General features: G+C 55.0%; 1 protein-coding gene across 2 annotated transcripts; it reads right to left on the bottom strand.

The window, feature by feature from the left end:
• Window positions 1-217: 217 nt before the first annotated feature.
• WNT4 (Wnt family member 4) lies at window positions 218-15,832 on the bottom strand. 2 transcript variants are annotated; one of them, XM_082069871.1, is made up of 5 exons: window positions 15,596-15,832; window positions 4,300-4,535; window positions 1,958-2,089; window positions 1,073-1,215; window positions 218-850 (listed from the first exon to the last, which is right to left on the bottom strand). In XM_082069871.1, the coding sequence occupies exons 1-5, from the start codon at window positions 15,670-15,672 to the stop codon at window positions 383-385; spliced, it is 1,056 nt and encodes a 351-aa protein (XP_081925997.1). In that variant the 5' UTR covers window positions 15,673-15,832; the 3' UTR covers window positions 218-382. The 2 variants fall into 2 exon arrangements, with proteins under 2 accessions (XP_081925997.1, XP_081925998.1); XM_082069872.1 differs by lacking the exon at window positions 15,596-15,832 and adding an exon at window positions 5,494-5,612.
• Between the last annotated feature and the right edge of the window lie 10,502 nt (window positions 15,833-26,334).

Below are 26,334 nucleotides of genomic sequence, written 5' to 3'. Positions count from 1 at the left end.
TGCCTAACACTAGTCTCAGCTTAAACACCTCCCGTTTGCAATGCTCCGGACTCAGCAGGAGCTCATCCGACGAGAGCAGGTGTCACACAGGTCCCCAGCCAGTCACCGAGAGCAGATACAGGACAGCGAGGGGCTCTGGCTTCAGCAATAAAAAAAAAAAGCAAGCAAACAAAGCAAAACAACAAAAAAGCCAACAATTATGAATTTTTTTAAACTTTAAATATTTGGTTTTTTTCTTTAAAATCTGTTTTCCTCTGGGGCTCTGTCTCTGTAAAGGGCTGTGCTCTCCCTGCAGCATCTGGGTTCCTTCCCCAGTCCTGGCCGTGGGGCAGGGGAGAAGCAGGGTCACTGAGAGGGGTGGACGGGCGCTCCCCTCCCTGCATCACCGGCACGTGTGGATTTCCACCACCCGATGGCAGGGTTTGCACTTGACGGAGCAGCACCAGTGGAATTTGCAGCTGCACCTCTCCACAACCTCCACTTCGTCCGTATGAAAGCCCCGGCCGCAGCACATCAGCTCGCAGCCGTCGATGGCCTTGGAGGTCTTGTTGCACTGCCGGCCGCTGGTGCCCAGCACCCCGTTCTTGAGGTCGTGGTCACAGAAGTCAGGACTGGAGTCCAGGTAGACGAGGTCCTCGTCTGTGTGCGGCTTGAACTGGGAGTTTTTGGGCACCAGCACTTTGGTGGATCCGATCTCGCTCTGCTCAACCTCCGTGGCGCCGTCGAATTTCTCCTTCAGGACGTTGCCCACTTTGCGGAAGGGGGGCATGGCTTTCCAGCACGTCTTGAACTCGCAGGAGCCCGACACGCCGTGGCACTTGCACTCCACCCGCATGTTGTTCAGGATCGCCTGGAGGAACAGACACGAGGAACGAGATGGGACTGTCAGCTCGGGATGGACACAGCAAGGGGGGTGCAGCGTTGGGGTCTGAAAGGGTTGTGCAGAAAGCAATGCCGATGCACACGAGCTGATGGGATTAAATGAACCCAAAAAGCTCAAGCAATCGCTGCAGAACCCAGCTGGGATGCTGCAGAGCCACAATGGCTGCCTGGGTTTCCCCCTCACCATTACCTTCCTCCCCGCCTCGTTGTTGTGGAGGTTCATCAACGCTCTGTTGGAAGAAGCCCCTTTGCTCCTCTCGCGGACATCGACGAAGGACTGTGAGAAGGCCACGCCATAGGCGATGTTGTCGGAGCAGCCCGACCACTGGAAGCCTAAGGCAGAGAGCAGGGGTGAGGGGTGACAGCAGCGTGCCTCGCTCGCCCTCCCCAGCCCGTGCAGCTGAAATACAGCTGCCTTGCCACCCCGCTGTCTTGCTACCCACTACTGGGGGAACTGGGGAAGCTGGGGAGTGTGGCCCTGGGGGAACATGGACAAGATGCTTTCTCTGCATTTCTGAGGGACTCATAGAATCATAGAATGTCCTGAGTTGAAAGGGGCACACAAGGATCGTCGAGTCCAACCCCTGTCCCCCAACAGTTCACACCCTGTGTCTGAGGGCATTATCCAGTCTCTTCTTGAACACTGTCAGGTTGGGGCCATGACACCTCCCTGGGGAGCCTGTTCAGTGTCCAGCACCTCTGGGTGAAGAACCTTTTCCTCATGTCACAGTATCACAGTATGTTTGGGATTGGAAGGGACCTCAAAAGATCATCTAGTCCAATCCCCCTGCTGGAGCAGGAACGCCCAGGTGAGGTCGCTTTCCCCTACACTGCTCTCTAATATGTAATTTCCCAACCTATACTGGAACCTGGGGTTGTCCAGCTGAGCCCCCACCCGGCACATCTTCTGCCATTCCCTTGAGTCCTCTCACTGGCCACCAGAAGAGATCAGCCTCCCCTCCTTGTGAGGAAGCTATAGCAAGATCTATTTGTTAAAATGCTTTTCCTCCTTTCTGGATGGCTCCCGAGCAGACATTCCCACTCTTGGCCGTTTCACACCCCGGTGCGCGCTCACCCTGCGGGCTGCCCCCCTGCACCGTGCGGTCGCACCCACACTTGTCCAGCTCGCCGCTGCTGCAGGCCCGGGTCACTGCGAAGGCCACCCCTGCCGAAGAGATGGCATAGACGAACGCTGCCTCCCGCGTCCCTGCAACAGCAAAACCATGGTGGGAAACAGGGCAGCAAGCCTGAGGTGCGGGAGAGGCCTTTTGGAGGGCGAGCAGCCAGGTGGCCAAAGGCCCTTGATGGGCTGTTGCGTGTGTCTCTGCTTCCCATCCCTCCTCATGCTGTGGTTGCACATAAACCCTCTTGGAAAGCTGGTCTGGAAACTGGCTCTCGGTTAAACATTTTGGTTTGAAAAGACCCTCAAGATCATCGAGTCCAACTGTTAACCCAACACTGGCACTAACCCATGTCCCTGAGAACCTTGTCTATGCAACATGCTATGCAGACCTATCAAGTCAGGCCCTTTGCTTGGTCTCTTCCTCCCAAGGTGGGGTGGCCCACGCAGGACTTTCACCCTCCCCACTCCCACATGCTGTTTGCTCAGTGCCAAGCCCGGACCAGCCTCAGCAGGGACACATCGGTGCTGGGAGATTGTTCGCAGCACTGAGAGCCCCGTCTTGCAATAGCGAAGGAGCTGGGAACTGCACCACACGGTTAAAAACATGAATGCAATGGGCAAGCTATAACCAGGCGATGAGGGAGATGCAATGTGGGGAGAGCTCTCCAGAGCTTGCGTGGAGCCTTGCCTGGTGCTTGCAGGGCACCTCTGCCAGGAAATCCCTCCTGCATCCAAAATAGTTGGCTGCATTCCGCACCCAGGAGCACCCCCTGCAGCTGCAGATCTGTGCCACCCTCTGACACAGGGTCCTGCAGCTCCCAGCACCTCCCGCGTTACGCTGCAAAACCCCACGCTGCTCTCAAAGCGCCTCGCAAGGCCACACTGGTCCCCAGGGCACAGCCCCGTCCCAGCTCTCGTGTGTACCTATGTGGTACCACATGGTTGGGAAGAGCTTGTTTGGGAAGTCAGGGCACGTCCCGGGGCATAAACACACAGGGCGGGCTGGCCAGGGGTCAGCTCTTGCAACACCCAAATCCCCACTGTCCCCTGGGGCCAGCTGAGGACACGGCTCCTCTGTCTCCGAGCAAGGAGGGTTGGCACTTGGGGTAGTCCCGTGCTCGGGGTCGAGGGGGGATGGCTTGTGAGCAGACATCACCCCGGCTCGCCGGTCGGACAGAGGGCAGCTACTTTGGTGGTCGCAGCCCAGACTTTGGTGGCCCAGCTGCAATCTGGCCCCGGCGGCAGCGGCTGGGGAGGACCCAGCCTGCGCGGGGACTGAACCGCCTCCAAGTTAATCGAGGTTAATAGTAGGATCGTGTTGGTCGGTTTGTGCTGTGGCTGCCTAAAAAGAGAAGACTTTTAGTTTCTGGTATTTCTGGTATTTCCAGTCCCTGAACCTTCACAAGAAGAGATCTTCACCCCTGTGTTGAGGGGAGGAAAGTCAAACAAGAAGCTGGGGGGAGGCTTTAGTCTATGGGTCCTGGGATGGGAGGTGTTGTGGTGCATCAGGGACAGCAGTGGCACCCGAGGGGCGGCCAGGGCCGCTGTGCTGGTCTCCAGGGGTTGCAGAGGGGTTTCCTCTCCATCTCCTCACCCGATGCTCTGGGTCCTTGCTTGGCTTGATCACAGCCCCGTGCCTGCGGACGCCTGCGTGCAGCCGGGGTCAGGGGGGCTGGGGCTGCCCTGGCCATAAATCCCCCCTCAAAGGCTGCAGCGGGGTGGTGGCGGGGACGATGCTGCTGTCCTCGCAGGGTCCAGCTGCTGCGTGTTTTACTCGCATCTGGCGGCAGAGGGCTGTCCTCCCGAGGGCTCCGCTCCAGCGCGGTGTTACCAGCCCGGTCACCGCTGAGAGACGGAATCAACCCAGCATCCCGCTGCAGCCTCGGCTTCGTGGAGCAAAGCTCCTGGGCTTGGCAGGGCAGAGACTAGACCACAGGGTGACCATAGGACCCTGCTCGAACCTGGCATGTCCTTGTGAAAGCTCCAGGCTCTCTGGATGCCCTCGGCTGGTGCCTCCATGTGATGGGCACCCACTGGGTGTGAAAAAGGTTTGGGAGAGGAAGCATCCAGCAGCCGAGAAACCACCAGAGTGTGCGCCAGTGCAGTCAGAAGAGCCCCATGGAGATGCCCAGGGAAGACCCGTCAGCCCCAAGATCCAGCACGGGGTCATTCCCTGCTCTCCCCAACTGCTCGCCAAGGGCCAAGCAAGCAAATGCCACCTGTAGCCCACTGGGCTGCTGCCGTAGCCATTCCCCCGTGCAGCAGCACCCCCGGCACACATCCTCCCAGCTCACCTTGCGTTACCACCTTGCCGAAGACGGGCAGGGTGTCCAGCGTGGAGCAGTTCCAGCGGCGGTTGCGGAACTGGTACTGGCACTCCTCGATGGCCAGCTGGGCCCCGCGCCGCACCGAGTCCATCACCTCCAGGTTCCTCTTGCACATCTGCACCTGACGCTGGATCAAGCCCTTCAGCTTCTCGCAGGTCTCCTCCTCGGAGATGCTCCCCACTGAAGACAGCTTTGCCAGGTACCTGCCGCGACAGCCAGCACAACTGGTTAGGAGAGGAGAGCTGGGGAGCATCAGCCCGTGTTCAGCTGGGACACCCTGCACTGCAGGCAGTGAGGAGACCCCCCACGGCTGAGACCTGGCGTCCATCTCAGATCACCTTAAACGCGCTCCGCAGGATGCGACTTTGGCTGGCAGAGAGCAAGCCCTAAGAAAACAACCATCCCTCTGCAGCCCTGTCTCCCGGGGAGCTCAGCTGCTGGCTCCCCTTTGCCTCTGTTGCCTGCAAGGAAGATATTTTCAGCGTTGTCTGAATGTGCCCGGTCAGGTCTCCTGAGTACCGGCACATCCAAGTGCTACTAGGAGAAGCCAGAGGGCTCTGGAGTCAGCCAAAACAAGCAGCACAGGCGCTCAGCTGCCAGCTCCAGCTGCCACACAGCTCCTGCAGCCAGGCTGTGTGCTCATCACCGACAAACATCACTGACAAACATCACCGACAAACCACTTCCCTCCCGGAGTCCTCTCTGCTCTGCCAGTCCCAGGGATGGCCCCTGGGACCTGCCACGCTTCTTGTCAGTTGGGATTCAAACAGGGCTTCAAGGTGGGGGGCACAGAGCCAGGAGCAAAACTGCACATACTGAGCAGCTCCTCCAGCAGCCCGGCTTGTGAACGTGGCTGTGAGGTCTCTGCTGACCTGGAAAAGACTGGCCCTGCGTGGTGGTGACCACAAGCTCTGCTTCCATCACCCCGTCCTCAGCAGAAGGAGTTACAGAGCTGCTCTGGAGTGTCGGCATTATGGGGAAAGGGGAGCTGCCCCTTTTGGGACAAGCACCCCGCCAGCTCTTGGCATCTCCCCACTGAGCACGTGGGCACGATGGTCCATCCAGCACATCCCAGTGACCTGCATGTGCGGGTGTCACCCTTTTTCCCAGGTACATCCTCCTGCCCCAGGCTCTGGATCCCCAAGGGGTTTTGAGACAGACCCGCACAGCTCGGTCAGGCTGTTGGATAATCCCAGATCCTCTCTCTGTGCCCGTGCCAGCATGTGTCCAGCTGAGACTCACACCGTCCCGTAGCACCTGCTTTAAGTGACGCTGCCACCGGTGCAGCCCTGTCCTGCTGCGAGCAGCGAGATCCCTGCATGCACAGGGAAAACTGACGCTTGCACCCGCTGACCACGCCGAGTCTGAACGTCCTCAGGAATCGCCAGCGTCAGCTCACGTTGCTGCCTCGTCTGCACCAAGAGATGCGAGTACCAAGCAAAGGCTTTTTGGAAACCTCATTCCTTGACTCTGCATTTCCCAGCCCTACTGAGCTTGTGGGTTTTTTTGTTTGCTTGTTTTTTTTCCTCCTCCTCCCGAGTTGCGACATCCTGCTAAGGATTTCTCCTTTGAAGCCCTGCTTGCCTCCGAGAAGTGACTGTGCAAAAGTGGCTCCTGCTCCCTGCCCGTTCCCATGTGTCCCAGGAGCCAGATCTGCTGACTTCAGCCACAAAATCAAGTTGTCACAGCCTCTTCCTCCCATTAGCCCTGCCAGCCTGCCCCAGGAGGAGAGAACAGGATTTTCCCTTCTGTGCATCAGCAGAATTATTCACCAGCTCGGTTTCACGCTTACAACTGGGGGGGACCGTGGGAGATGATGAGAAAGTGTCCGTGGGGAGTCTGCATGGCGAGCCGTCAGAGGCATTCAGCTTTCCTTCTGCGTGGAGGTGACTTGGTGCGATGCCTCTCGGGCAGAGGGAAGAGGCAGGCGGCCGTGGTTTCAGAGCCAAGTTCTTTTCTAGCCTTTACACCAGCAAAGCATCTTTGCCCAAGGCTTTCTGCTCCTCCAAGGGAGCCCTGTTTGCAGAGGGGTGGCTGGCTTGGAAACCCCACTGTGGCCAAACCCGGGGCTGTCACCTCTCTGCTGGCCCCACACCATGCAGCGAGTGTCCTGGTCCCCATGCTGTGGTCCCGGACGTGGGGTGTGACCGTTGCGGTTCCTGCATCTCGCTGCACTCGGCTGACCCAGGATCAAGGCAGCAAACCAGCGCTGGGAGCTGTGAGGATGTTTGATGCTGAGCAACCCTGGAGTGACTATGACAGCTCTGTCCCCTCGCAGGTCCAGCCATCCTTTCAGTTTGGGCACAGAGCAGCTGGCACGCAGCAGAGTGGTGAGATTCCTCCCAAGACACTGTGGTTTGGTTGATCCGCTTTGAGCCTGGAAGCCAAGAAAACCAGATTCTGCCTCCAGTACTAACCTCTTGTGCTGATTTGGCTTTTCCCTCCTCCTGCAGCTTAAGCAGCATTTATCACACCAGGGAACCAGCTCCTGCCGAGCAGCACGGCCGGTCCTGCCGACAAGTCCGTGCCCGGTCTGACCGCAGGCACCTTGGCAGGAGAGCGCTGTGCCGCAGGTGTAACAGCTGCATTAGCATCAGCTCCACTCGGGATGGGGCATCACCTCCTTTTCTGATATATTTCCCAGCTCGGTGGGTTTCTCCAGGCGATGCGGAGCTATAAATTCAAAGCGCACATGAAGAACAGTGTGACAAGAGCCTTTCAAGCCTTTCCAAGTAGATGCGCCTGATAAGATGCCTCCCCAACAAGCACTTAATGCTGTTTGGGATGATAAAACAAAGGCCAAGGATGCTTCAAAGATAGGTTCAGCTCCCCAAGAACAGGTCTGGTAATTTGTTCTGCAAGGCAGGCAAATAAGATGAAGCTATCCAGAACGGTGCTCTGGCCTCTCTCCCCTGTGACAGGTCCTCTGGGTGCCACCATCCCTCCTCAGCCCAGGTGCATCTGCCCCTCCTTGGGGATGGAGGCAACTATGCCCAAAATGCCGTGGCCCCATCAGACTTCCAGCATCCTCCCAGTCTCCTGTGCCCTGTGAGAACTATCCCTGATTCCCAAAAGAGGCATTAATTTTTTTGGTGGGGGGAGGCTGCCGTCATGGTGACTGGTCCAGGAGAGATCCAGGGGTTGAGTCAAGGATGCAAGGAAGGAGCTTTGTCAAGTGTGGGGCAGCTCCAAGCCCCTCTCACACCACATTCAGGGACACCAGGCAGGAACCTCTCACCTCTTTTCCCATCTCTGGGGCAGCTGAAGGACGAGATAAGAGCTGGGAAACATGCTCTGCCCTCACTAGCACTGGAAGATGCTTCCACTCTGCAACTCAGAGTGTTTCTCAGGGCTGGGGAGCCCAAGCAAAGCACCAAACCCATCTACAACATCCCACGGTCACCACGGAAACCGGGCTCTAGCATCACGCCTGGTCCTTGATGAGGTCCTTGCTCCAAGCTTCATTTTCCTGGACCGAGGTGGTAGAAACTATGGACAAAGCCTGTCACCTCTGCCCACGCACACAGCAAGGTGGGTACAACAGCAGCAAACCCAACAGCTCCTGCCTTCTGCAAGGTCTCGGTACAGATCGTCTTGGTAGCACATCTTGATTGCTGTGCAGAGCTCTAGATTATGACTTAACTCTCACATGCAGCCTCTGAACAGCCCTGCTTGTGGAAAAAAAAAGCCCCGAGTAATAGCATATTTTCTTCATTTTCCAAGATTGGGCAAAAAATGTTTCAAGGGGTGAGCTGCTGTCCAAGCTGTTTGTTCAAGTTTTGTCTTCTTGCTTCATCATGAAATTTATGTTTCTTTTCTCCTGCCTTTAAATCCAGACGCGTCACTCAGAGAACAGGCTCCCTTTTAATAAAAGTCACTGACTTAACACAAAGCTGACAGAAAGCCCTTCCTTTTTTTCCATCCACAGCATATAGATCAAGATTGAAGCCCCGTAATTTAAGCAGCTGCAGTTGATCCACCCTGCAAGATGGCAAATGCGGAAACCTCAAATCCAGGGAGCTTTGAAAAGGAGAGGGAGGGGGAAAAGCCCTGCTTAAATAAAGAAATAAAAGATAATAATTTCATGAGGAAGAATAATTGATGGAATGACAAGAATACATTGGAAGGGCCACAGCGGTTGGCAGATAGAGCCAGAAGGAGAGGGGAGGGGATTCCCTGCTGTGGGAGGGTGTGGAAATTCGAGTCATTGACAAATCCTCAATAGAGGTGGGTCGGGGAAGATGCAGCAGATGTCTTGGAGAAAGCAGAAATCTCTGGTGTTTCTTTTATTTAAACAAATTATTTTCAAGTGTGAGAACTCTTCGTGTTGTCTGATTTTGGGAGACGGTAACAGTCGGACCCAGGCCGGTGGTATCACCGATACATCACTCAGAGATGCTGGGAAGTAGGATGAGCTCAGAAGCTTCACCCTGTTCGTAAACACCCAACCTGCCTGGGACATCTGCCTGGCCAAGGCCTCAAAGGGCTTGTTGAGGTCTTGGGCTGCAGAGATGCTCTGGCTCTGCTCCTCTCCAAGAGGCAACTTCTGCAAACACCCCCCTGCTCATGGACTTGCAGCACATCTCTGCCTCTTGTGGCTGGAGGTACAGTCAGCCAGTGACTCAGGGACATACTTAGGATTGAAACTGTCTTGTGCAGAGAGGGTTCCTCTGAGGAAGAAGAAAATGCTTGTTTAGGGTGGAAAAAACAAAAGTGTATGAAGATGGATGGATGCAGAGAGAGGAATGGACCAGAAGCTATGGAGAAGGGAATCAGCTTTTCCTTGTTGCTCTCCCCTTCCAAACAGATAGGAGGAATGGAGAGACACCTGAGGGCTGGCAGGTCAAAGGATGCTCTAGTTGGGCCAGAAAGCCCATGTGCTTTTGGTGTCTCGTGCTGGCCGCGGGACCACTTTCCCCGTGCCAAGGTCACAGGTACCACCCGCATCCTTGGCTGGTTCAGCAGCTCTGCCACCTTGGGCACGTTCCTGGCAGGAGCTGCTGCAGACCCGCAAGCTGCAAGGCTGCCTCTATGCAGCTGATGGCTCTGCAGCAGGACACATCCCTCCCAGAAACTCAGCATCACTCCCGGGATGAGATACCCTGCCTTTCCATCCCTTCCAAGTGTAAAGCACAGTTTACAAAGTCACCATCTTCCTCCCTGGAAGAAAAGCAGCTCAATCTTCCCTGTCACAGCTCTTGCACATTTCATCTCTTGGCTGAAACTGTGCTTTTCACACTCTAATCTCCACCTCCAATTAACAGCTGCCAAAACAGTCTCCCGGGAGGGGGCACAGCCACGCTCACTGTGACCTGTCTGCAGACCTGAGCGTGCAGCTCCGCCATCTGAGCCCAAACCTGAACCTACAGCTCAAATCCCGTCCCCCAGCACCCTGGACCCTGCACCTCACACCATGTGCACCCAGCAAACACCCATCTACCCACGCGCCAAACACTGGTGGTGGCCTGTCACCCTGTCACAAGTGTTTGGGGACAGTGAGGTGGCCCAGCTGCTGGTCCCAAGCAAGTGCTGCTGCTTGGCTTTCTGAGCATCCGTGGGTGATGTCTCCGCTTTGTAATGGGGAAGATCAGGATGGAAACTGGGAAGACCCTGAGAAAGACTCTGGAAATCCACTTCGGATGTGTAGGAAACATCCTCTACTGCATCTTCCTTTGTAAGTCAACAGAAGCTGCTCCTGGGCTCAAACACAAAAGCAACACCTCGCTGCAAGAGGAGGCAAGTGCAGGCCACGGGCTGCGCTCTGTGGGAATTCCCCTCCTGCAGCGCTCGGGGCTAGACCCGGTTGGAAAAATCCCGATGAATTTTTAGTTTTGATCAGAATTTGCAAATATGTGGCGAGAGGAGCCTTCTGCAGGATTAGTTTGATCTCGCCCAACTTGCAACAGACCCCAGGCTGCTCTCCGTCAGCCAAGATACTTAATTAATTCCCCCCCGCCCCAAGCACAATACTGGCTCTGGTTCTGCTGAGCCAGCCACATCCTGCCCAGCGCCTCCCAGGCGTGCGGAGCAGCTCCTGCAGAGCCCGAGGATGCTGGGGTCACCCACAGGGACGGGGCGCTGACACCCCGGACGGAGCCAACAAAGGTCACCTGCATGTTGTGTCCAGAGCAGAGTCGGCCATTCAGGCAGCCTTGGGTGACTGAGAGCTTTGGGGATCTGCAAGGCTTTCAAGCTTTAAGAAAAAAATCACCGAGTATTGTAAGAGCCAGCATCATTGCGCTTGTAAGGAAATACAGAAGAACCTCCTGGAAACGGTTAACCTCCAGGATTGCTCAGCAATTTCATCATTTGAAGAAAGCCCAAATAAATGGCTCTAATGCATTTCTCTCCATCTGCAAGAATGAATTGAGAGGACAGTAGAGTAACATAAACATGTTTTTTCTTCAACTCAAGAGTCTGGTTCTGACTCATGGAGTCATAGAAAACCATTGCAAAAAGTAAATCTGCTTCTTGCTTGTACTTGGAGCTGACCTGATTCCACACAACCCGAGTGCAGGGGGCTTTTCCTCACTCATGTCCTGGAATAAGGCTCTGCTGCTAAGGATCGGGGTGCAGTTTTATTTGAGACTTCATTAGGAAAAGACAGAAATGCCCATCCCCTGCACCCTGTCAAACAGCCTGAAATCCTCCTGCCGGACAGGACCAGAGCTCAGAGACAAGCTGGGCTGGTTGAAGCCCAGTGCCCAGATGGGCAGAGGTCTCTTGCCTCTGCAGGATTCAACCCTGAAAGCCGTTCTGTTTTCATCGCCGAGCTAAAGTGAGCTGTTTTTGTCAAAAGTGGCAAGACTTATAAATAAATACAAATTAGTAAATATTTCCTGGCTAGTTTCACTCTCCCTCCCGCACCCTTGGAGACGGGGTGTCACTGATTTCATGCACCGACCCCGCAGACCTGGTGGGATCCCAAAGGAGCGCTGGGCACCCCAGAAGTGAGAGCCGCTCATCCAACCTACGGCAGCCCTCAAAGCATGGAAATTCTGCATCGAACCCAATGTGTGCAACCCGCCGTCCCCGCTGCTGGAGAAGATGGGATCGGGGGAACGTTCTTGAACCCGTCCTCGCACCAGAAGCCAAGAGCGCAGGGAGGGGAGCGGCTCTGCCCCGCAGCCACCGGCACCTGCCGAGTCCCCGCGCGGCACGGCGCCCGACGGGAACGCGGGGCCGGCTCCGTGCCAGGTGGAAAATGGGAGGGTCGCCACGACAATGCAAAGAATCTCATATCAAATCCAACCAAGCCAGGCTCAAGGCGAAGTGAGCTCTCTCCACTACCAAAGCCGGGGAGACTCACCTTAGTCTGGTTTAAAACCAGAGGGATGCAAGTGTAGGAGCCAGGACAAAGCCTCTGCATTGCAGAACGACCCAAAGCGGCACAAAATGAGCGTTCGGGCTGCTCTTGCAACATCTCCACTGCAAAGCTGGCAGGGATGAGCATGGAGAATCGGGCTCTGCGTTTGCAAAGCACCTTGTGATGTTCAGGTGAAAGGGGGCCAGAGAAACCCAAACTCCTCTGTCCCTCCCTCCCTAGCCCTTAAAAGTGGCTACTATTGTAGAGCAGCTGCTCAGCCAGGCGTGTTCAGACACTTGCAAGGCCTTCAAGCTTTCCCAGAGTGCTCAAATTCAAATTTTCTAAAGGGTTTAAAAGCCCATCTGTGCTCCTGGCCCTTTAAACCAAGTCTCAAGCCCAGACGGAAGTTTTAAACCCCTGTAAATAGGGGGTAGATGGAGCGGCCGGTGGCACACCCTGCTCTGCAGCGGCATAACCACATCTCGGGCTATGCAGTGCACACATGGGGAGCCTCCTCCAAAGCTGGTTTTAGCTGCAAGAGAAGTGAGAGAGGCTGTAATGATTCCCAGACAGCTCGATAAACAGGGGTCTCGCCCATGAAGGACCCTGCCCCATTGTATCTGACGCTTTCCAGGCTCGGGAATGGACTCTCGCCACTCAAACCTCTCAAGCAGCTTCAGGTCGCAGCAGCCCCGGTGCCCCGTGTGGCTCGCGGGGCTGACAGCCCCAGCACGCTGCACATCTGCTCGTTCACCTCTTCAGGTGGATCCCCTCCCTCCAGAGCAGATAAATGCGTGAATAAATGAGTAACTAATGGCTGCTCGCCCCTCACCTCCCACTGGAAACAAAGCCTGTTGCTCCCACGCTGGCTTCAGGGAGGTGCTCGTTGGGCTCCACAAAACACCCCCGGCACCGGGATGGTTTTGGACCACGGAGAGAACGTGCTTCCGTATTTAACCACGTTACTGCATGTGCAGGTTTCAGAGCTGAATTGAGTCTGTGAAATGCGAGTTGCTTTGGAAAGTAACTCGGCTGTTTCCCCTGTATAAAGCACGTCCCTGGACTCCTCCAGAGATAAAGCAGAAGCCAGAAGGACCTTCCCGCGCACAACCAGCTCGATCTAACCAGCACTAACTACAACCCTTGATTTAAGTTTACAACTCTGAAGAGGCAGGAGGAAAAGCGTTAAAACTCTTGAGTTTCCAACGCAAGAGGAAGAGCAAGCCTGGGGCTTTCACGAGGAGGGGGAGCAGAGCATCTCTTCAGATTTGGAGAAGTTTTCTGGATAGACAGCAAGCCAAACAGTGACTCCCAGAACTCAGACACCGAGAAAATACCCCCGAGGTTCTCTCCCTGCCCAGAGAGAAAGTAGCTTGGTCTGTTTAATGAAAAGATTTGACAAAGGCCCTTCCAGCTCAATGGTCGCTGTAGTGAAGGGATCCCCCCAAGAGATACCGACACCGTCCCCCTTTTCTATGGGATGGGGTGGCTCAGAGGACACCACTTGCGTGGCCGAAACGAGCCCTTCCCCACAAAGCCAGGCTTACAGAAAACCTTCAGCTCAAGTGTTGCAAGCAGCGTGTCTCCAAAGCGCTGGGGGAATGCGAGTCCGGACAGGTCGAAAGAAGCTTTAGGGGAAAGAAAAAAAAAAAAAAAAAAAAGAAAGAAAAAAGTCACAACTGAGCTTAATCACTAATCCAGCAGGTTTCTGGAAAAGCAAACTTCACCGTGCGCTGCCGCCCAGCGCACGCACCTCTGCACCTCTGCGCCTCTGCACCTCTGCACCTCTGCGCCTCTGCGCCTCTGCACCTCTGCGCCTCTGCGCCTCTGCACCTCTGCGCCTCTGCGCCTCTGCACCTCCGTGCTGGATGCGGCGCGGGCGCTGGGCTGCGGCGCGGGACGGGGCAGAGCCCGCCCGAGCCCACACGCGCGGGGCTGCGCGAAGACGTCCGAGGCACACTCATTCCTCGAATATCTGATAACTCCTGGGATCCTTCTAACTCTGTTTATTGCCTCCGGCAGCCTTTGTTTCTGATGTGAGAAGATAAACAATGGGAATTGTCTTAATCCTACAGGCAAAGAATAAAAAGCACCGGGCGGGGGACGATGCTTTTATCACGATACATTTGCAACATCAAAAAAAGTTGACCCCCCTTCCTTTCAAAGGCACTGAAATGGATCTGCTTTTCCTCCCCTGTTGGCAGGAATGAGCCCTGTGCTCTCCGGCGGCCGAGCCTCCCGCGCCCACCCCTCGCTTCGCCCGCACGGACGGCTGCACACAGCCCTCCCCAGCCATTGCCCTGGAGCACCCCCGCCTCGGCTCCCAGATACCATCCCCGCTGCGTGCGGTGCCGGGGACCGGGGGGTCCCACCTCTGTGCATCCGCACGGGGCGGCTCATCAACCTCGCTCGAGAAATCCCCCTTTGCCAGACCCTTCCCTGTGCCCGTCCCGGGGCAGCTGAGGCTGCTTCTCTTTGGGGACCTGCCCTCATCCCGCTGGGCTTCCTCAGCAGGACTTTCTCCCTGCAGGAGAAACACTCCCACAGTTCCCAATATACCTTCACCCGAAGCGTGACAGCTTAAAAGACCACCTTGATTGCTGCTATGATCCACCCACCACTTGCCGGAGACGCGTGGCACGCAAGTCGCTCCATCTGGCAAGGGAGGAGGGGAGAAGGACGAAGTACTAACGCATCCCCGCAGCTACGGATGGGCGAGCACCTTTTCCCACCGCAGGACACCTGGAGAATGCAGCTGACCTGGTCCTTTCCCCCGGCATAGGGAGCATCCTCCAAAACCCCCCTACCTCCTGCAAGCCTCCATCCAGCAAGCCGAATCTAAAAGGGGGAGAGATAAGAGCTGTATCCGGAGGCAGAAAGGACTCCTTGTGCAGGGGATGTGCTTGTGGGACTGTGCCCACCTCGGCGCAGGTGTCAGCAGAGGCACAAGCCACTCGGGATCTTTCGTGCCGACAGACCCAGGGACTCCCCGCCCGGCTGCAGTGAACCTGCCCTGGCTGGTGGAGACCCGAGGAGGTGGAATGGAAGTGAATGGAAGTGGCCCGTGTTCCCAGCCTGAGAGCGGGTCCGCTGGGTGCGAGCAGCGGGAGCTAATTAGCTGACAGCAGTCAGCGACGCTGGGAGCGGGCAAGCGCCATCTCCCATCAGAGCAGATTAATTAGGAGAAACTGACCCCTTCATTCAAAGTTAGGTGGGAAGGTGCTGTCGTGCTCCATCCCCTCCGCCCCAGGGGGTCTCCCCAGAAGACAGTCCCACCGCCTTGGCAAACACGCAGGAATTTTCCAGAATGATTTCTGCCCCTGTTTACCTTACACATGATTTCAGCGTTTGTTCACCAGGTTCCCAGTGTCACCAGGCTCCTCTGCAGCATGCAACAGCCCCCCACCACCCATTGTCCCGCCGGGAACAGGGGTCCGAGGTGTGGGCAGCCCTGCTCACCACAAATCCCTGGGGCCGGCACGCTCGGCCGTCCCAGCCCTGCCAAATCCTCCCCTGGACCGCTGGCCCTCGCACGGCACCTCGCCAGCCCCGGGCCCTGCTCTGACCCGATGCCCCGACCTCCGTCCTCTCCCGCTGGGGTCTGGATTTATAACTTAAGGACAAAATGGGGACAGGGGCTCGATAACCAGCCCCTGTCCAACCAAGCTCAATAACACACCGGACCCGAGCGGCTGGGAGGGCTTGGCATCCTCTGCAGCCCCACTGCCCGGGGTGCAGGCTGCCACCCCCGCTGCCACCAGTTTGGGGGGTCAGTGGGATCGGGGTACCCGGTGTGACAGCGACAGGAGCCCAATGCCCCGCTGAGTACCGAGCAGCATCGTTGCCGGGGATTGCACCCCGAAGCTGCCTGACCCCGGCGGCACCTGCTCCAGCACCCCCGGGGGGATCAACAAGTGCCGGCGCCGGTTCCTCCCCCCTCGCCCCGCGGCTACTCACAGCCAGTTGCTGGCGTTGGCCGAGAAGGTGGCGAGGATGATGAGCAGCAAGGAGCGCAGGAAATACTCCGGGCTCATCCTGGAGAACAGGCAGCGGGAGAGCGAGCGGAGCCGGCGGCGGCAGCTCCCCCGGCCCGGGGCAGCCGCCGCCGCAGGTGGGCGCCGGGCAGGAGCGGCGGCGGCGGGCGCTGCCCGGTGGATGCGCCCGCGGCGGCCGCCGAGCCCGACTGTCAGCTCGGCCGGCCCATCCCGGGATGGAGCGGCGGGCCGGGGGCGGGCCGGGGGCGGGGGTAGCCCCGGGGGCCGCCCCGGCTCCGCCGCTGCCTGGGCGGGACCGGCCGCCGGGGACACCCCCAGAGGCGGGACGGCGGCGGGGAGGGCACCGGGGGCTCTGCCGGCTCCCCCTGCCCCGCTGCAGCACCCAGGCCCCCGGCAGCGACCTCCGAGACCCCCCGGGTGGGTTTGGTGGGTGCCGTGGGGTCGGGGCACGGGGGTTTTGCTTCTCCCGGAGCTGCGGGGGAGCTGCATATCGAGGAGAGGAGGAGCGGTTTTTCGCTCGCAGTTGGTGTTTTTAGGGCAATTTCTGCGCGGCTGTGAACAAGCAGAGCTCTCCGGATGGGGCCTGGCGCTGCTCGGTTTCTGCATTGCTGGGAGCAGCCTGGGCATCGCCAAGACTGCCTTCCCCATCAACCACCACCCTTTCGATCGGTCGGGACTTCCCAAATCCCAGTTGCTGAGGATTCACAGCCAGCGCCAAATTTTGGCATTTGAAAATTCGCGAACGTGGAGAGGGGCCTGGGGGGGGTTCTATCAGGAGGGAACAGCGGCCGGAGCGGCAGCGGGGACGAGGTTGTGAACCGCGGTGTCTCCGCAGGGCTGTCCCCACGCAGGGTGTCCCTCTGGTGATGGGGCTGTGTGTGGGGTGACGCTTGGCCAAGTGTCGCGGCTTAAGCGCACGGCTGGAGTTGTCTGGGAAGGTCAGCTCCTGGCAGTCCCAGGAGCTATGGGCAGCGTGGCGTGCCCTGTAGTGGGGATCCCCATCTCCTCTGCCATCCACTGTGACTCCATCTATCCCCAGCGGTCCATGTGGGCACAAATGGCTTAATTTAAAGCCGGGAGTGACACTGCTGCTTGGTGTGAAATCCAAGATCCTAGGCAGCCAAAACCCGCGCACCAAACCTCCTCCTGACAACGTTATTAGTTAGGTCTATTACTAAAACCTCTTGCTACCATCTCTAAAATCCTGCCAAGCTGGTTTGGAGCTATTCAAGATTCCCTTTGTCTTTCAACTCCATTTTCCTGCTCTCAGTGTAGCCAGGACACACTTATTCAAAGCACGGTAACTTGCACTGGGCTGCACACATGCCTGTCTAAGTGTATTACACCTACTTTAAAATCTCTGCATTAGTTCCCTGTCAAAGCGAGGATTTAATTTCAAAGTGCTTTGACTTATATTCCAGCTCCTGACAGGCGGCAGCCCACCCTCACCTAGTCATTCATCTGGCTTTCACGTCCTTGCTGATTATCCCGGTTGAAAGCGGGATGCTGGCTGCTTTGCCCGTGAATCGGAGGTTGTTGCTGTGAGCCCCGACTGGGTAATTCAGTGCAACTGGAGCTGATTAATCTGGCTCATCGCTCAAGACAAAGCCGTGGCCTTCCTCTGGCTTCTAATCGCTCTGGGTGTTGAGTGAAGTTGTCAGGAAGGCAAGAGCTAATTGAAAGGCTAAGGGGAACGAGAGGTTAGAGGGCCATGGCTGACTGGCCAGAGCCACGTGGGTCCAAGGGAATATAATATTTTTGGGCCTCAGATGTGTCACTCGCCCCCACAACAGAAACACCAGAGGGTTCCACAGAAGCCAGAGGGGTGGGCATGGTCCCAGGTGTCTGCGTGGTTCACAGGGCCACCCTGGCAGGTGTGGACACCTGCATCTCCAGGAGCATCCCTGGCCGCGGTGCTCGCAGTGCCGCGGCTGGCGGTGCTGCCGCAGGCTCAGGGCGCCCTGAGCTCTGGTCGGGGCAGCTGTGATGGCAGGATGGTGCGGTGAGTGCCTGACACGAGCTGGAAGGCCTCTGTGAGACGCCACTGTTTGATTTCTCAGGGCCCTTTGTATGGGCCCCTTGTGCTCGGGGTGTTGTGAGATGCTCCTCTGCCCTCGGATGTCCCCTCCCAGCACCTGGCTCCAGACTGGTTTTGCTGGCCCTGTGCTGAGGGCAGGTTAGGTGGGTCAAAGAGGCGTTTGGGAAGGCCGGTGTTTGAGACAGTCACTCTGCTCCTCATCCTGCAGCAGCAGATGTTGCCACCACTTGACCCCAGACCTCCTGGAGATGCCTCCCTTTGGCTTCCCACCTGCACTGCGCCTGCCTTGACACCTGTCCTGGCCTGGGCTGAAGAGCATGTCCACCTGCTTCTGCAGCAGGTTGGAGCCACTGTCTCCTGCATAGCAGGTAGAGCGGAGGGGAACATCCCGACTTACCCAGCAGGAGGGGAGGTACACGCAGAGGCACAAAGGTCAGGCTGTTTGCAGCACACACAGCGTGAGGTCACGTCCCCGGGATGCGTTGGGACTGGGGTGTCCACAGGGTGATTGATGGGAGCCCCGTGCCGAGAGGAGGCAGATGCAGACACATCTGGAATGAGTCACCCTGGAGGGAAGCACCGCGTGAGCTGTCTGCGGGGATGATAACAGCGTGGCTGGGCAGGAGGGTGTTTATTTTAGAGCCGCTGTGGTGGAGGAGATGATGAGTGTGAATGGACAGGAGATGGAAATGGGCACGCACCAGGTGAGGGGGTCCCTCGGCCTTTTTAAAGGTGCCCGTGAAGCTGTCCTGTTGTTACCTGCAGACCAAGAGCTTTCTGCGAGCTGCTCTCTTGTTCAGAAGATGCCAGGTTGCTGTAAACCCTTCAAAGCACAGATGATTTGGAAGAGAGGAAGGCCCAGATCCAGGAGAGCATTTGAGGAGGTACTAGGACTCCTGCCCTTGTGTATTGATGCAGAGAATCCTGCACAGCCGGGTCCCTCCTCTGCCACCCTCCCAGGACAGTGGCGGGGGGAGAAGAGCTCTTGTCACCCCCTATGTGGCTTGGAGCTCAGCGCCTGCTGAACCCCAGCACTGCAGGGCATCGCTCTTCATTACTGCCCATGTGTTGCTTTAATGAACATCAAAACCCCATTAGATACGAAGGCTCCCTTTGATGTGTAAATATTTCAGCGGAGGGGAAGAGGAATAAAATGCACCTGAGGAGTGTTTCATGGGGCTGCCCAGATGCTTCTCTATTCAAAGGCTGCAGAGAAATTACCATTGCCATATTACAGGCGAGAAAAGGGTCCCAGCGGTGGCAGCAGGACCAATGTGAAAGCACAGAGGTTGCGAAGGTCTGTGCCAAGTGTAGCCAGACCATGGATTTAAGTGATGGCCCCAGATTTTGCCAAATGGGATTGAAAGTGGGGTATTCTGCAATCTGGACGGTGGTCTCAGCCGTGCGATGGGGAGAAGAGCTGTGAGAAAGAGGGAGGCAAAGCTCATGGGTGAATGTGACGCTGTGGGGGTTGACGCTGAATAGAAATAAATTCTGTTTTGAACTGAATGGAACATAAATATCGGACACTTAGCAACAGTACATGTATTAATCCTGTCCTGGAGAAAGGAGAAGCTGTTCTGAGAACCTCCATACCAGAAAACACAGGACAATTGTACTCCTTTATAGAAACCTGTGGTTTTTCTGATGAAATTTATTTCAAACTATCCAAACATTTCAGAGCGGCGCTGATGACTGCTCAGAGAAGGTGCTGTATAGGAGTGCAGTTCACAAACAGAAGCAGCTTTGCAAAGATGAAAATTGCTCTGACAAAAGAACCGTGTCCCTTGCATTATAAACAGAAAGCGAGCGGTTGCTGTAACCCGTGCTCACCTGGTCGGCTAAACACAACACGACGGTCGCTGGAAAATCAAGACGGTTCTTTTTCAGCTGCCACAGGGAGCCCTGAGCTCTGCGAGGGCTGCAGCTTCAGCAGGCGCGTTGGGATGTGCATGTATTTGTGTGAGTCTTCAGAAACCACAGGCGCAGGCATTCAGTCCGGACTAATCTGCCGTGCCATCTCCTGACATCCGGCGCCAAGGCTGGAAAAATTCACTCCTCTGAGTTTATTGTCAAATATGACATCGAAAAAAAAAAAAGCAGAGTGCCTTGGGATTGAAGGTCTTTGCTTTTGGGTGTTGCCTCTGAACACCACGAAAGTTTGGTGAATTTGTGGGTGCTGTCCATGCATGAACTTAAGAGCATCCATGAATATGGTGAATGCCTTCAGATTGCACCCTTGCAGAAAGAACCAAGTTTTCTGCCAGCAAAATATATCCTTTGTCACAGGACTGTGAATTAATTTGAATGGATTGTCCCCTGGCTTGTGCTATCTTCAAAGGAGATTGTATCACTGTTCCAGGCTCCGGCGGTTAAAATATATCATAAGTGAGTTCACTGCTCACCTGGGTGCCATCCAAACCAAGCAGATTGTAGCATGGCTGAAACAAATCTCGATCCAGGTGCCGGACAGTGGTCACAAACGTGGGTGCACGTGTGGCGAGTCAGCGTGGGAGCGACAGGCAGCGGCTGCAACCTTTGTCCTACTCACCCCGCGTGGGGAGAGCGATAGCGCGGCTGGTGGGACACACAGCACCCAACCGACTCCTCTGCAGTGCTGGCGGTACCTCTGGGCATTCCGGAGCACCCCGACTCCATCCCTCGTGGCGGGAACTGCGTGGGGCGGGAGGAGGGATGGTGGCTACCAGGATGGCAAAGGGTCTTCCAGGCTGGTGATGGTCAGGAGAGGACTGGGCAGGGATTAACACCTCTGACCATTCTTGACTTGTGGTGGAGTTGTCTCCGCACTGTCTTAATATTCAGCAGAGAATCACAGAATCATTTTGGTTGGAAAAGTCCGTCAAGCTCATCAAGTCCAACCATATTCCACTCCTGACACTGCCCCATGTCCTGAGAACCTCATGTCCGTCTGTCCAACCCTCCAGGGATGGTGACTCCAGCACTGCCCTGGGCAGCCTGTTCCAATGCCCCACAGCCCTTTGGGGAAGAAATTGTTCCCCACATCCAACCTCAACCTCCCCTGGCGCAACTTGAGGCCGTTTCCTCTGCTCCTGGCGCTTGTTCCTGGGGAGCAGAGCCCGACCCCCCTGGCTCCAAGCTCCTTTCAGGCAGTTCAGAGATCAGAAGGTCTCCCCTCAGCTCCTGTTCTCCAGCTGAACCCCCCAGGTCCCTCAGCCGCTCCATCACACTTGTGCTCCAGCCCCTCACCAGCTCCGTTCCCTTCTCTCCACTCGCTCCAGCACCTCAAGGCCTTTCTTGGTGTGAGGGGCCCAAAACTGACCCCAAGATTCGAGGTTTTTCCTCCCCAGGTCCCAGCACAGGGACGGTCACTGCCCTGGGCCTGCTGGCCACACCAGTGTTGGTACCAGCCAGGATGCTGGTGGTCTTTTGGCCACCTGGGCACACTCTTGTTAAGCGTGTTGCAGATAAGACCTGCTCCTGCATCGGGTGGTGCTGTCAATGACAAGGTGTGAAGTGAGGGTCACATCCCTCTTCTCATGTGTGACCATTTTCAAAGGAGGTTGTGGGGACCTGTCTTGCTCCAGCTCTCTCCTGGCACCACCCAACCCTGTAGTGCTCTTGCCGGTGTGGTTTTGGCCCAGCCTACTTGCACCCACCAGGCAGTGGCCAGGCAAAGTTCAAGGGAGGTCTCTTCCCAAGGAATGGCAGCTTTATTTTAGGCTTAGCTTTATGGCACCTAGCAAGTGCATACAATTTAACCCTCTGTCCCATTTCGTTGGCACAACCTTTTGGGGATACAAAGCCAGAGGTGGGAAGGAAGAGAAGAAAGTAAAGGAAAAGACATCTGCTGACTGTGTTATTGGGTCTAGTGGTGGTGAATAAAGTGCTACTGGAGAAAATCCTCTAAATCTCAGACAGGAGGAAAAAAATGCAGACTGGAGCCTGGAAAGAGCCTCCAAGGTTCTTTCTGGGATGAGGGCAGGCGGAGGCAAGTGAGCTTGTCTCTGCTGGTGGAGAGGTCCAGGACCAAACTCCTCTGCTGCATCTCACCCAAGGTGTCTGCCTTCTCCATGCATAAATTCCCCTGCTGTTTTTTTTGGCAAAGAGGTTGCAGAGCTGCCTTGGCAAAGCCCTTTGAAGGCCATATAAAATATCAGCAAGGAACAGAGTTTTTTCTATCTTTGCCTATCAGGCAAATGACAAGACACCCACCTTACAGCAGAGCTTGGCTATGTTTGGAGGACATCATCTCTTCTCCTTCCCCAACTGGGCAATGTTTTAAATGAGGATAGTGTTTCCCTTCCACATCCATCTCCAGGAGGTCTCAATGTTTGTGCTGAACCATCTCTTCTTAATGTACGCTCTGCATCCACGAAGTGGAGGAAACAGGAACCCGAGATATGAGCAGCATCTTCTGGAGAGCTGGTCCTTTGCTCAGCGCGGCCTCCCAGGTGCACATGGAGCAAAGTTTTGGCTGTGGCTTTACAACTTCTTCATGCTGGTGGCTGATGAAGGCTCATGGACGGGTCATTGTCTCCTGGTTGGGAGGAAGATGCAGGGCTGGGCTTTGGGACAACACCAAGGGACCGGTTCTTGCACTCAAACCAACTTGGAGTCAGTGGCTCTGCCAAAATGCAATCAATGACTGAATCTGATTCCTTCTCTAAATCAGCGTTTCTGCTGAAACGCATCAGGGATGAAGCTCACACAGCAGTGCTGGGCTGTCTGGGGCTCTTCAACTTAATTTTCTCTTGCAGAGGGAAACTTCTTAAGTAATGTTCTTTTTCAGAAATGACTAATTAAACAACAGAACAGGAAATGTAAGAGACAGTAAAATCCTCTCAGCTGTCCAGCACATTTCTGCGTAAATATGGTGGTAAAATGATGGAAACAAAACCTTTCAGAGACAAAGGCGAGTGAGAGACCTGGTGATGCAGCGGTGAAAAATCTATACTTTGTTATAATAAAGTGAAACCACTGTGTTTATCCTGTGTCTTGGAGGATTTGGTGCAATTACTCTCAGGAAGGGAGGGAAGCCATGTAGAAATCAGAATAGTCCAGATTTTTTGCTAAAATATTTGTACAAATCAGGTTATTCAACTACAGCAAAGGGCTTCTTTGGGGCTGTCGCTTCTGAAATTATCCTGCAAAACTGGAAGGACCGTAAATGCTTGGCTTTAATAGCTACATACAATGCAAACCTAATCAGTGAAGCTTGAAACGTCTGTGGCAGGGAAGAAAGGAGAGTTTTATGGCTCTGTGAAGGTGCACAGAAGACCAGACAAAAAAACCCACCCCACACACAGAGGAAGGCAACTGCTGATCTCCCATCTGCTAAAAGTCACTTGGTGGTCAGAGATGAGGGGGTGGATTTTCCACCCTGACATGGGCTGCCCATTTGGGTTGGATGTGAAGGCTGGAGGAGCGGCAGGACGGGACCCCTGGCACCCCCAGGTATTTGGGCAGCTCCTGCCCACCACCCCACTCGGGCTGTGGGGCTGGGACCCAGCAGAACCACCCCAGAAATCTGGGGGAGAACTGGGGTTGCACTGTCTAACTTTCGGTTTTGCCTCCAGCAAAGGCTAAAAATGTTCCACATCACTTAGAGGTGTCAGGTTGTTTGGCCGTAGGCTGGGAATGGCCCTCAGAACATCTTGGTTACACATTACCCTGAATATCTCAGCAAATTACTTGCAGCTAATTGAAATAAAGGAAACGCAGTGGCTCGGTTTACACGATGGACTGTATATAGCAACGCAACCGCTGTGTTTTGCATTGATCATAAATCAAGATTTATTATTCCACCTGGCAAATATTGACTTCATTTTTTTTTTCTCAGTCTATACTTCCTTCTCACGTCAGTACAGCAGTGTTCATCCCGAATAAAGTCAATAGGTTCTTATTAACGTTTCAGCTGTGGAAGTGCAGAGCCTCTGAATCGTCTTAGAAGTTCCCCAGAATCCCCAAACCTCTGGTCAGTGGTTTTCAACCTGCTTTGGTTTGCTGAGTCCGAAAAGCTTTCCTGTGGCAATACAGCCCCTCTTAAAGAAACTGAACTGTACTGATAACAGGCTCCAGGTTGATGAGTTACTTTGTGTGGACCCCGCACAAGCAGGGATTTGCAGATCAGAGGTTCAAAAGTGCAGATCCACCAGATACATAGGAGACAGTCAATCAGTTAGACGTGAATCGCTTCGCATATTGAATTCAGAGGGGTTCCCGAGTCAGATGTGCTCCAGAAAACCTCTTAATAGAAATCACAAAGAATGGGACGGTTTGGGTGAGCAATGGCTATGGGTGCTTGCGTATGTCTGACCTATGAATATGCATATATATATATTTATACATTTTGATCTATGAATTCAGCGTGAAGTCAGGAAAATATTGCATGGGTCAGGGGATGGGAGGTCAGTCCCGTGCTGGTGGTGCTGCATGCATCGCCTGTCCCCTGCTCGTGGGAAAAAGCCCCTGGGGACAACGCAGTGGCCGCGGCACAGGGAGCCCGGCCAGCCCAGTCTGCAGCGCGGGGATTTCCCCAGAGCAGAACAAAGAGATGGGTCGTAAATACCGCAGATCCAGGGAAACGGGGGAAATGCAGAGGGGCTCAGACACAGGAAATTTGGGGAGGAGACGGGATCAGGGAGGCACATGTGTGCAGTCTCACCCAGGTCGGTGGGAGAGAATGAAATGTCTGGAGGAAAGAGAGGGAAAACGCCACATTTTTGGGGGACAAGCCATGGGCAGGTGAAGGAGCCAGGACTCCATGGAGAAGGTTAAATAGCAAGTGGAGAGGGGATTAAAAATGAGGGATTGCATTGTCCACGTACCTGCATTTCTTGTTCTCAGTAACCAGGTGGTGATGGATAGCGGGGCAACATCTCATGTTCCTGATGAGGGAGCTGCATCTCCAGAGTGACTCCCGGGGGGTTCTGGGCACAGCAAGGTGAAGGGATGGCTGGCGGGGCATGAGGAGGAGCTGAGTGCTGCTCCTAGACTAGATGTCCTCTCCCATCAAAGGGACAACACTTGGTCATTGTGGCCTGGACACACAAGAAGCACTGTGGGCTACCAGGATCAGAAGAGTGTCCAGCCACAGGGTGAACCACTGAGTGCTGAGATGCAGGAGCCCCACCAGTATGGTGTTAGCTAGGCAGATGCAGAAGAACAGTGCTCTGGGGCTACCTGCCGGGAACACACTAGTGGAGGTGCTCTTGAATCACAACCGATGAGGAAGAGTCACCAGGAGCACCCCTGGGTGTCTGGGTAAACTGTGCCTCCAGGAAGAGTGACGTTACGGGTACAGGACCTTCCTAACATGGGTATTTTCTGAGGCAGATGCTCAGCATCAAGGGAAACTCCCCAGGTCAAGACCTTCTAGGCAGTGACTAATCTGGAGAATGAAGCTGAGAGGTCAGCCATGTTCCTTCTCCCAAGAGTTTCTTCAGTGTCCTCTGACTTGGACCCCAGCGGGTTTCTTCCCCACATAGGCCCCTGTTCCTCCCCTGGGGAGGGAGAAATAGCAGAACCCATGAGGGGAAGGAAGGACTTGGGGACGTTGAGGTTTCAGGTGGGGATGCCATGCTGAGATGTGTAACACCCTACAGTGGTCTCTGAAAGACCTGAGAGCCTGGATGAGACTGTTGGCCCACTGCACCCCTTTGAGGTCCTTAGACAGGTCCTTTGCTTTAATTTGAAGGATGCACCATTCCACAAAGGCCATAAACCCAGCATACTGTAGGAAGCTCACACATGGGATTCCACCACAAAGGGTCCACTGCATCTTCCGTAAGTGTAACCACCTGAAAAATGGGTGTCAGCTGTGAGATAATCAGCCAAGGTCTCTTCCTAATTCACAGAGAACTGGTGTTCTCTCTAGTGGGGGCATTCGTGGGTGACTCAAGGGTCTCAAAGATCTCCCAGCTGTAAATGCTGATATTAATAAATGTGTCATCTTCCATCCTAGAAACACTGTACAAAGTGACAGACTTCACACAGCCCAGAAAAGCTGCAGGATTCAGGAAATACCTCGGGGCATGTCTGGCATCGAGGGAAAGCCAAAGGGGAGATGTTTAACCATCTCTCTGCCTTCCTACCAGGCTGAGATGAACAGTACAGAGTGGCCAGTGTGCATGGACCAGGGCCTGCTGAAATGAATAGAAAAATACTCCAAAGTTTCCATTTTTATTTTTTTCCTTGCCAAAGTGCATTTTTGGGTCATTTCTTCACTATTTTTTTTTTTTTCTTCTTTTTAATCTTCAAATTACTGATTTCTGTCACTTGTGGAAATTCCTAGTTTTCAAGAAGATTGGGAAATATTTAGAGTGCCGATTTCCAAGTGGTTTTTCTCTCCAGAGGTGCAGGAGACAACGGCAAGAGCCTCCCAGTGAATGTGAGCAGAGCTTGCAGCACTCAGCACCCTTTTCATGGACACTCTGATGCTAAGTTTCTGGTTTGGGGACCCCAATTTAGAAAGGAATTGAAATGGGATGCATTTTTAAGGATCCGGCCCAATCCCAGCATGCTCAGCAGATTCCCAGGGTGTCCCATCATCTCTCGGAGCCCTAATGGGCTTTGGCGCTGTTTGAGCACGGTTCTCTCTCTTGAGCAAACCAGGGCACTTTGCATTGCTTACTCTCCCAGGATATATGGAAACATGGAGCTGTGAAACAATTATGGTTGCT

Source organism: Streptopelia decaocto (assembly GCF_964273445.1).
Source record: "Streptopelia decaocto genome assembly, chromosome: 20".
NCBI lineage: Eukaryota > Metazoa > Chordata > Aves > Columbiformes > Columbidae > Streptopelia > Streptopelia decaocto.
Note: the sequence above shows the minus strand (reverse complement) of the source record. Positions and strands in the feature narration are given on the sequence as shown.

Excerpts from the sequence above, each read along its gene's own strand:
- WNT4 (XM_082069871.1), bottom strand. The coding sequence starts at position 15,672 with ATGAGCCCGGAGTATTTCCTGCGCTCCTTGCTGCTCATCATCCTCGCC. Across the intron at positions 4,536-15,595 it reads GCCAACGCCAGCAACTGGCT|GTACCTGGCAAAGCTGTCTT; the intron begins GTGAGTAGCCGC and ends CTGTCGCGGCAG. Across the intron at positions 1,216-1,957 it reads GCAGGGGGGCAGCCCGCAGG|GCTTCCAGTGGTCGGGCTGC; the intron begins GTGAGCGCGCAC and ends TCTCTGCCTTAG.